This window comes from Ipomoea nil, unplaced genomic scaffold, assembly GCF_001879475.1.
Source record: "Ipomoea nil cultivar Tokyo-kokei standard unplaced genomic scaffold, Asagao_1.1 scaffold0761, whole genome shotgun sequence".
In the NCBI taxonomy this organism is placed as follows: domain Eukaryota; kingdom Viridiplantae; phylum Streptophyta; class Magnoliopsida; order Solanales; family Convolvulaceae; genus Ipomoea; species Ipomoea nil.
The window spans coordinates 821,834-831,940 of NW_017617189.1; the positions used below are offsets into that span (position 1 = coordinate 821,834).

At 31.8% G+C, this 10,107-nt stretch overlaps 1 protein-coding gene across 1 annotated transcript; it reads left to right on the forward strand.

The window, feature by feature from the left end:
• Positions 1-715: 715 nt before the first annotated feature.
• LOC109176928 (cytochrome c oxidase assembly protein COX15) lies at positions 716-6,013 on the forward strand. Its single transcript, XM_019326341.1, has 7 exons — positions 716-1,075; positions 1,453-1,748; positions 3,269-3,494; positions 3,749-3,994; positions 4,472-4,582; positions 5,101-5,232; positions 5,668-6,013. Exons 1-7 carry the CDS (start codon positions 845-847, stop codon positions 5,836-5,838), a joined length of 1,413 nt encoding a protein of 470 aa, XP_019181886.1. The 5' UTR covers positions 716-844; the 3' UTR covers positions 5,839-6,013.
• The last annotated feature ends 4,094 nt before the right edge of the window (positions 6,014-10,107 follow it).

The following is a 10,107-nucleotide window of genomic DNA, read 5'->3' on the forward strand; positions in this document are numbered from 1 at the left end:
AAATAATTCGAATACAAAACACATTATAAATTACACATTTCATTATTAATATAAAAAAAAATAATAACACACTATGTTGAAGCAATTGAACCCTCTTGACTCTACTTGAGATCATATGCATGCTCAACTAACTAGTCTAACTCATCTCTTCTCTTGTTATATATGCGGTGAGGGGAGGGGGCATCTATCCCCACTGTAGCTCTGCCCCAATATGTTTAGAAGAAAAGCATTGATCCTCTTATATAGAGGAGCTCAATTCCAAACATTTTCAATATGGGATGGAAATGATCTCACATCAGTTATAAAAGGGAGCCCGTGGCTCGCCTTTGTCTTTTTTTTTTTTTTTTTTTTTTTTTTTTAAATTTAAATTTAAATTTTATTTTATATATAGTTTTATTTTGTATTATTATTATTATTATTACATAATAATAATAATATTATTATTATTATTATGAATGTACTTTTAGGTCATTTTACATATTAATCGCTAATCTAAACAATTAATTTTTTCAAACATCTTTTTATAAATCGCTAATACAATTTGTTGGTCAAACTCATTAACACAATCCGTTATCTTAGCCATATGATATTGACTAACACAATTTGTTAATTGCTATTGACTAACACAATTTGTTAGTTGCCAAACAGGCCCTTAATGGACTAAAAGTGTAAATAAGCATGAGGCTGTGTATCTTGATTCTTGGTTGTAATGAACCGGCGGTTTACCCTTAAACCCTGAGGATTTTGACTTGAGCTTGCTCGCTCCAGCAAGCAGCCTTAAGCTTAAAACCCCAGATATCAGAGGCTTAAACGGCATTCCAGCAGGGAAGACGAGGGATAAGCAATGAGAGAGAGGAGTTTGCTATTTATTCTGAGGCAAAATAAAGCCTTGGGCTCCAAGATTTCATCGAATCTGAGCGGTTGGTTGAATCCAACCTCTGGTATTTCGACCCAAACCTCCGAACAGTACAGGCTTTTATCTTCTTTAGCAAAGCTTGCTCCTTTAAGCAGGCGCTCAATTACCCGAAGCTTTCTCAATTATGGGTTCAGATCCTTTCATCAGCTCAATCACAAGGTTTTTTTTTTTTTTTTTTTTTTTTTTTTTTTTTTTTTTTAAATAAAAAATCTTTTATTCATCTTTTGATTTCTCAGTAGTACTCGGGGGCTATGGAAAATGTGCCAAATTGTAGCTTTCTTGGTTTTTGGTTAGTGCATTGCTGGTTCAATTTCTCACTTTTGTGCAATTCTCTGTTGTAGTTTAAGCTTATGATTATGATTTATGAGAGTGCTTGTTGACTTGGAGTGCATGATTACAAGTGGTTTTAAGAAAATCTCTATAACGTCTCATCATCCAGTTTTTTGTTGGAATCAAGAATCCTAAGAGATAAATGTTATGGTTATGACTTATGATTGCAATGATGCAGGGTTTTGTGTCTGTGTTTTTTGGTTCAGGGCTACAGGTCACCATTTAGGCATTATTCCACTGCACCATCTACTGTTGCTGAAACTAAGGAGGGATTGAAGTCCCTTGTAACTGCTGGGCCACGTGCTCAGAAAATGATTGGGATATGGCTTTTTACTTCAGCTGCTTGGGTATTTAGTATGGTGGTGCTTGGGGGTGTCACACGCCTCACTCGTTCTGGCCTCTCAATGACTGACTGGAAGTTTACCGGGGGCTTGCCTCCTCTATCTGATGAAGAATGGATGGTTGAATTCGAGAAATATAAGCAATCTCCCGAGTACAATCGGTTAGTTCAAATACCTATATGTAAATCACACTATTGTAGAACCTTGCTATTTTCCTATCTAGACCTCTATGCTCTTAGGGGTCGTTTGGTTCACGGAATGTCAGATTACCTTAGGGAATGTTAGATTGCTGGGAATGTTAGATTACTGGGAATGTTAGATTTCTGTGTTTGGTTAAAATTGGGGTATGTAATATAGTCATTTTTGGTTTAGGGTTATCTTTTATTCACACACTATAATATCCTTAACATATTTTCATATATTTTAATAAATTTAAAAATTAAAATAAATAAATAAGATAACGGTATCATATATAATTACATGATTTTAAAATATTAACTAAAATATTGAACTTGAGAAACAAAATTATTTTATATGCTAACCTAACATAATAAAAATAAAAAACATATAATTACAAAAATAATTATATATATATATATATATATATATATATATATATATATATATATATATATATATATATGTGTGTGTGTGTGTGTGTGTGTGTGTGTGTGTGTGTAATAAACTAACATAACCAAGGTTATCCTACATAACCTTAGAAATTGAAGGGAATCACATTCCCTTCAAAATCCTATGTGGAGGGAATGTGACATTCCTGGGGAATGTGACATTCCTGGGGAATGTTAGATTCCCTGAGATAATGTGAACCAAACATAGGTATGTGAGCTTTGGAATGTCACATTCCCTTGGTTATGTTATATAACCTGAACCAAACGGCCCCTTAGTCTTAGCATATGTTAGGCTTTCTGGAAATGCTTTGTTTGACAACTGCCAACAGACTTCTGAAAGCTGTTTTATGCTTTAGCTTGATAAGCTTCTTGAAATAGCTTATAGATATAAGCTCAAAGCAGCTTATCTAAAGCCATAAGTTCATTTTATAAGCCTATCCTGACAAATTGATAACCAATTTAGTCCTCGACTATAATGGTTTGTCTCGATTTAGTCCTAAATGACTTTTTGTGCTTAATTGGGTCTGGACTTCGATGGTTTTACCTAATTGAATCCTCTGCCTTTGTTGGCTGTTAGAATCAAGGACTAAATCGAGGAAAAACCACTATAGTCGAGGACTAAATGTCTAAATTAGGTAAAACCACTATAGTCGAGGACTAAATTAAGTATTAATAGAGGAGAAATTACCAAGCTATCCTAACAGAGGACTCAATTAGGTAAAACCATCGAAGTCCAAGACCTAATTAAGCACAAAAAGTGATTTAGGACTAAATCAAGAAAAACCACCATAGTTGAGGACTAAATTGGGTATTAACTCGTAAAAAATGAGTATGAGTGCAGTAGCTAAGCCTGAATTGGTGTTGCTTTGAACCCCATTCACTGTGTAATATGGCTTCTTTGTATTCTTATTTTTACTTTTATTGTTGCTACCAGCATTATCTTCTGGATGGCCACTGTCACAATCACTTAAATTAAAATTGCTATTGTCTTAATTTGGAAACACTAGTTGAATTGACTGAGATTTTAATGTCAATTTTTGACTCCCACACAGTGTGAACAGGGGGATGACAATTGAAGATTTCAAGTTCATATATTGGATGGAATATGCACATCGAATGTGGGGAAGGGCGTTAGGTATAATGTTTGCACTTCCTTTCTCATACTTCCTTCGCAAGGGATATATTACTGTTCGATTAGGGCTTCGACTGTCTGGCCTATTTGCCCTTGGTGCTGGACAAGGACTTATAGGTTGGTGGATGGTTAAAAGTGGTTTGGAGGTACAAAACATTTTATTTACTAGAGTAAATCGCACTTTTGGTCCCTCAATTAGTAGTGCATTTGCAATGTTATCCCTATCTTCTAATTGAGGGACCAAATTGTCCAAATTAGAAGATAGGGATAACAGGGCAAATGCACTACTAATTGAGGGACCAAAAGTGCAATATACTCTATTTACTATTTACTGTTTACAATTGATATGGATGAAATCAGACGTTATCTTCTTAAATTTTGTAGAATATTTTGTTTACAGGAGCCACCATCTGAGTATGCTATACCAAGAGTGAGCCCTTACCGCCTTGCAGCTCATCTTACTTCTGCCTTTGCCATTTATTGCGGCCTCTTTTGGACTGGTCTCTCTGTTGTTATGCCTGAACCTCCCGCCGAATCTCTTGCTTGGGTTCACGGGGCAGCAAAAGTAAAGCGACTTGCAATTCCTGTTGGCATCCTTGTTGGAATTACAGCTATATCAGGAGCATTTGTTGCTGGAAATGATGCTGTATGTAAATGATACTTCTTCATTTCTTTGGATTACCTTACACGTTCTTAAAACATTAAATGAATATCCAAAAGAAAAAGAAAGTGATGTGCTATTTTCCTCTGAGGCAAATAATTTTTTATTGAGTTAATGTCATTTGAGGTCCTCCGAGTAAAGTGGTTTTGCCATGTTTAGTCCTAAACTTTCAAGTTAACCACCCGTGGTCCTTCCGTTAGTTTTAGCTGGGCAAAGTCATCATTCAGAAGGACCACAACTGGTTAACATTTGAAAGTTGAAGGACCACAGGTGGTTGACTTGAAAGTTTAAGGACCACTGATGGTTAACTTGAAAGTTTATGACTAAACGTGGCAAAATCACTATAGTTGGAGGACCCCAGATAGAATTAACCCTTTTTTATTTCATTCTTTTCCTTTTTCTTTTCTTTAAGCTAAAGTGCGCTTGAGGGAAACTTTGATTTTTTGGCTGGGAATTTTTCAGGGCCATGCATTTAATACTTTTCCAAAAATGGGAGACAATTGGATTCCAGATGATGTTTTCAGTATGAAGCCACTCATTCGCAACTTTTTTGAAAATACAGCAACAGTCCAGGTAATTATTTTATGATATCGCACATCATTTTATAATTTTCCTAAACCTTATTCCCAATGTTGTCCTAGTTATATGGACCTAAACCATTCAGCATGAAAGGGCTAAATTTCTCGTGCTCAATTTCCTGCAAACATTTTTGCAACCTGTTAGCATTCTAAATTTTGAACTCCATGGACCAAATTGAATTCTTGCAGAAGTTCAGAACTTCAGATTTTTAAAAAAATCTTGAAATTGGAATAAACTAGATAAAGTATGCAATAAATGCTCCAAGAAAGTTCATTTATTCAGAACTTTTGTAGAGAAACTTATTCTGGCGGTCCTTGTAACATCTTCAGAAACCCAGAAAAACATTAATCAAGTTAGATACTCCATATATATTGAATTGATAACTGAAATATTTGTTTTGTGGATTGAATTGACGGTATGCTTTTATTTTTATTGTATATATATATATATACTAAGTTGTTTAACATATGCTCCTGATGTTGAATTCCATTGTATGGGATTGTGGTCTGCAGCTTGATCATCGAATACTTGCCACTGCAACATTAGCTTCCATTAGTGGCTTATGGTGGGCTACAAGGAAACTAGATCTTCACCCTGCAATACGGTCTTTGATTGGAAGCACTATGGGTATGGCTGCTCTACAGGTAAATTACAAGCTCAAGAATACCTTTGCCCAACCAAGTACCCGGAGTTGATTCTGTTGAATTTGGAAGATGGAATGGCCTGGCGGGTGGAGAATAACACTACCCGCCAGTTAGGCAGAAGCAATGATGAAGAATCAAGGAATAAAAAATGTATATAAGACTGAAATATATTAGTATTATCTTTGTTTCTAACAAAGAAACATAGTACATATATATATATATATATATATATATATATTCAAACACATAACTGTAAGTAACTACTCATAACTAACATCTATTCATAAATAGACACAACCCTATAGATAAACTTAACTCTTTATTTTTCAACAGATTCCCTTCTTGTTTTTTTTTTTTTTTTTTTTTTTTTTTTTTTTTTTTTTTCTCTTAATCGATACCCGAGCTGTAATCTGACTCTAATAATTTATTTTCCAGGTTACCTTGGGCATTTCAACGCTTCTTTCGTATGTGCCCGTTTCACTAGGAACTGCTCATCAGGCCGGGGCTCTAACGCTTTTAACACTGATGATTCTGCTCAACCACACCGTGAGGCGCCCATCTCCATCACTTCTCAAGTCACTGCCTGCACTTACAAAAACAGTCTGATAGTATACACTGAGATTCTCTCTTGTTTTTGACAATCCCTGTTGTCCTATTTGTGATACCTCTGCACTGCAGAGAAGCAGCAAATGAAGTTTTTTGCTTCTCATGAACTTCTATGTTTTAGTTTGTATTGAAACTTTGAGAATCATTTATCACATACCAATTAACATTTCAACCATTAATAACAAAACATTACCAAGTTTACTAAGCTTAGCTGATTAGTTCTTTATTCTACTCAAATTTGTAGTGCACTTTGAGAATATCTATTTGAGTTTGACTAATATTGAATAGTAAGAATTTTGATTACTATAAATAGAAAGGGTTTAATATATTTTTTCTAAACAAAATAATGGTTTCACTTTTTTATTTTTATCATTATTATTATTATTATTATTATTATTATTATTATTATTATTATTATAAATGAAAAATTTCACTTTTGGTCAGGTTGACGAGTTATAAATATGATTATTCTCTTTTTTTTTTTTTGTTAATTGTTAAATGAATTATAAATGTAGTCTCTTTGATTAATTTAAATGTCAAGTTATGTATAGTTCTATTTATGCCAATGTTGTAAAAGGCGTTGGACTTTTGTGTATGGACGGGGAGGGGGAGGGGGTGGAGAGTTCAGGTGAGAACACCTCTTCTTGTAAAAAGTGTGGACACATCCATACTCTTCGTCTTGAGAAATTAAATAGCCAGAATTTTGTAATTATTAAACTTTCAAGTTTGCAATAATTATAATTTTTTTTCTTAAAACCCTCAACCGTTGATGGACGGTTGAGATCAGTTATCACTTTTTACCAGGAGATCTTGTTCTCATTTGATTGCAACAACAACAAGAAGTGGTGGTGTGGTCTTGGTGTTATGGTGGTGGTGGTGGTGGTTGTGATAGTGTTTGTGGTTGTGGTGGCGGTGGTAGTGGATGGTGGTGTGGTGGTAGTGGTGTGGTGGTGGTTGTGATGGTGTTGGTGTTGGTGTGGTGGTTGTGATGCCACCATACTAATTGTACTATGGAACAATCTTAAAAATGTGTCTACTATTCAATTTTTTTTTTTTTGTCACGATCATGATATTTATCAAGTATACTAGACTTTTCTACGTGCGATGCACAAAAACATATGTATGTCCAATATTTATATTTTTAAAAATAACTAACAAATTTTAACTAATTCAATATATAATAAATATATAATGTCTTACAAATATTGTTATCATAAAGAATATAAGAAAATATATGGTGGATGCATGTGCATGGTAAAAGTAATGAAAAATATAACTGAAGTTATAACGGTAGGGGTATTTTTGTCCAAAAATTTGTATAGTACAATTCTAAAAAACACAATTTACAAAATGGTTAGCATTAAAAACACGGACATAAATGAGGGATATAACTTTGATTGAGACTTATTATGTTTTTAAATATAAACATAAATTTGGTCAATCACGATAAACTTTATCACGTAATATAAAATATAAAGTCAATTCTTATAGTAATGTCTATAAACCAATAACAAAACGATCCATTCAAAGGTCCTACTTTTTCTTTGGATATTATGTCAAAAAAACACAAAACCCAAGGAAAAAAAAACATTTCTCTTTCCTCTATTCTTTTGCAACTCCTCTACATTAGGGTCCTTTAAGGTGTGTTTGGCAAGTATTTGGATGTGCCTAGAAAATCAAGTCAACGGAAATAATTTTTGGTTGACTTTGAAAAATATATTTGTTCGGGAGGAAAATGACTTCCCCTCTTTTATTTTGGGAAGTCATTTTCTAACTTTTACACCAACACCATCACCACCATACCACCACCACCATCGCCGCCTCCCCTGCCACCACACCACCACTAACACCACCGCCATACCACCACAAGTTATTATTATTATTATTATTATTATTATTATTATTATTATTATTATTATTATTATTATTATCATATAACAAATAACACCACTACCACTACCACTACACCACCACCACGCTGCCACCACTACTATACCACTTATTATTATTATTATTATTATTATTATTATTATTATTATTATTATTATTATTATTACTAGTTTTTGCCCCGTGCGATGCACGGCATAAAATTTAAGTAACTTTATTATTGATAATATTTTAAAAATAATAAAATAAAATATTAATCATGAAATTAAAACTTATTCTGAAATGTATTCTTCTTTAACAATACTAAATTGGTTGTTATATACCAGGACTATGTGGTCTAATGGTATCCGGGTTGGACTTCCATTTGGAAGGTTGTAAGTTCGAGCCTCAGTGGAGGTGTTATTAGCTCTTTGTGTTTCAGTAGGTTGAGAAAGTATATGAACAGATACTACAATGTAATAGAGCTAGTAGCATTCAAAAAAAATTGGTTGTTATATCGAACATCACATATTGTTAGCATCTATTATAAAGAAATTGTGTTATAACATACCACATGAGATTTAAAAAGTGTACATTAAAATAATTATATATATATATATACACACACACACATATTTTTATAAAAAAAAATTTTAAAAATTAGGAAATCAAACAATATACAATAAAAAATTATGAAATTAAATTTTCTTATATATAAAAACATTTATTAATATGATTTGCAATTAAAGCCTATAGTACATATACTTGACAATATATAAATAAAAAATACAGTATCATCATCATACATTGAAACTAACTACGAAAATCTTTTCTTAAACATTGCTTAATAATAATAATTATATACGTACAACATATATAAATCTAAACTAAATATGAAATATTTCATGACATGAAAGAAAAAATAAAACCTGCAATGCTAAGCCCAATAAACATTTAATTATCTATCCATATAATCCAGTTACGTTGCATTTCAGCCCAATACCCAAGCCCATTATCCCAATTATAAAACCTGATTACCAAACCCTAATCCATATTTTTTTACGATTGCGCTTCCGTCTACTCTGTTGCGTTCATCATTCTCTCTAAAATGTTCACTGACTTACGCGAACCTTCTCTGTTTCCGGCGTCTTGACACACTCGATTTTAAATCATCGCACGTCCAAGTAATCCACTGCTAAAAAACTTTTCAGATAATCTGACCGTAGCTTTCTTTCCCAAATGCCGATCTAAAAAATTGGGTGACCGGAGCAGTTCTAAAACAAACTAATAAATACAATATCATCTTCAGGTAAAACTTATTGTTTAAAACAAAATTAAGAAATACATCATATTTTCTAAATACTTAATATCAGTTCAATATTTATTTGTTAAAACTTATTCGTCTCTCCAATATTATTGTTCATGCAACTGATTTAAATTTTAAAAAACTTTTTTTTTTTTCAATTTAGTAATTGATTTAGTAACTTTTTTTTTTTTAAAAAAATTTCCCTCTCAAAACTATATTAGAATGAACAATTAAATTGTTGTCGATCAACAAAATTGTAAGAATAAAAAAACAGGTTAATCTTATTTTTTAAAATCGGATACTCTAATTTTTTTTCAGTAAACAATAAATTAATTTATATAATAAAATGTTAACTTAAAAATACTGGAATGTATTACCTGCTTCATCATTAAATAACAATAATTGTAGATTAACATGTATTGAAAATAGATAAGTATGCTGCATTATATACCTTAAAATGATGCAATTTCATTTAATTGGTGTTTAATACCTTAAAATGATGCAGTTTCATTTAGGCGGGAAATTGATTGGCAAACAACATTTTGCTATTAGATAGAGTAAGATTATTATTATTATTATATAACAAATACTATAACACCACTACCACTAAATCACCACCATCCACTACCATCACCAACACCACCACCAATACGATACCATTTATTATTATTATTATTATTATTATTATTATTATTATTATTATTATTATTATTATTATTATTATTATTGTTGTTGTTGTTGTTGTTGTTGTTGTTGTTGTTGTTGTTGTTGTTATCGTTATCGTTATTTTGAATTACAAGACTTTGGTTACTTATTTTGATATCTTATTAGTTACTTTTTATTATATTCAAAATTATTATTATTATTATTATTATTATTATTATTATTATTATTATTATTATTATTATTATTATACATGTTATATTCTAAATAAAATAATTAAAATGTTTAATTATACAATTATACTTATTTTCCAGAAAATAAACCAAACACACCAAGACAGTTTTCTAGAATGCAACCAAACACTGGAAAGGAAAATATTTTCTTGAAAATGACTCGTTTTCCAGAATACATTTTTCAGAAGTCATTTTCATACT

What these genes read in the sequence shown, in the direction of transcription:
- LOC109176928 (XM_019326341.1), top strand. Translation starts at nt 845, where the DNA reads ATGAGAGAGAGGAGTTTGCTATTTATTCTGAGGCAAAATAAAGCCTTG. An exon ending in TGGTTAAAAGTGGTTTGGAG is followed by an intron (nt 3,495 to 3,748) that starts GTACAAAACATT and finishes TTTTGTTTACAG; the next exon opens with GAGCCACCATCTGAGTATGC. An exon ending in AAAATACAGCAACAGTCCAG is followed by an intron (nt 4,583 to 5,100) that starts GTAATTATTTTA and finishes TGTGGTCTGCAG; the next exon opens with CTTGATCATCGAATACTTGC.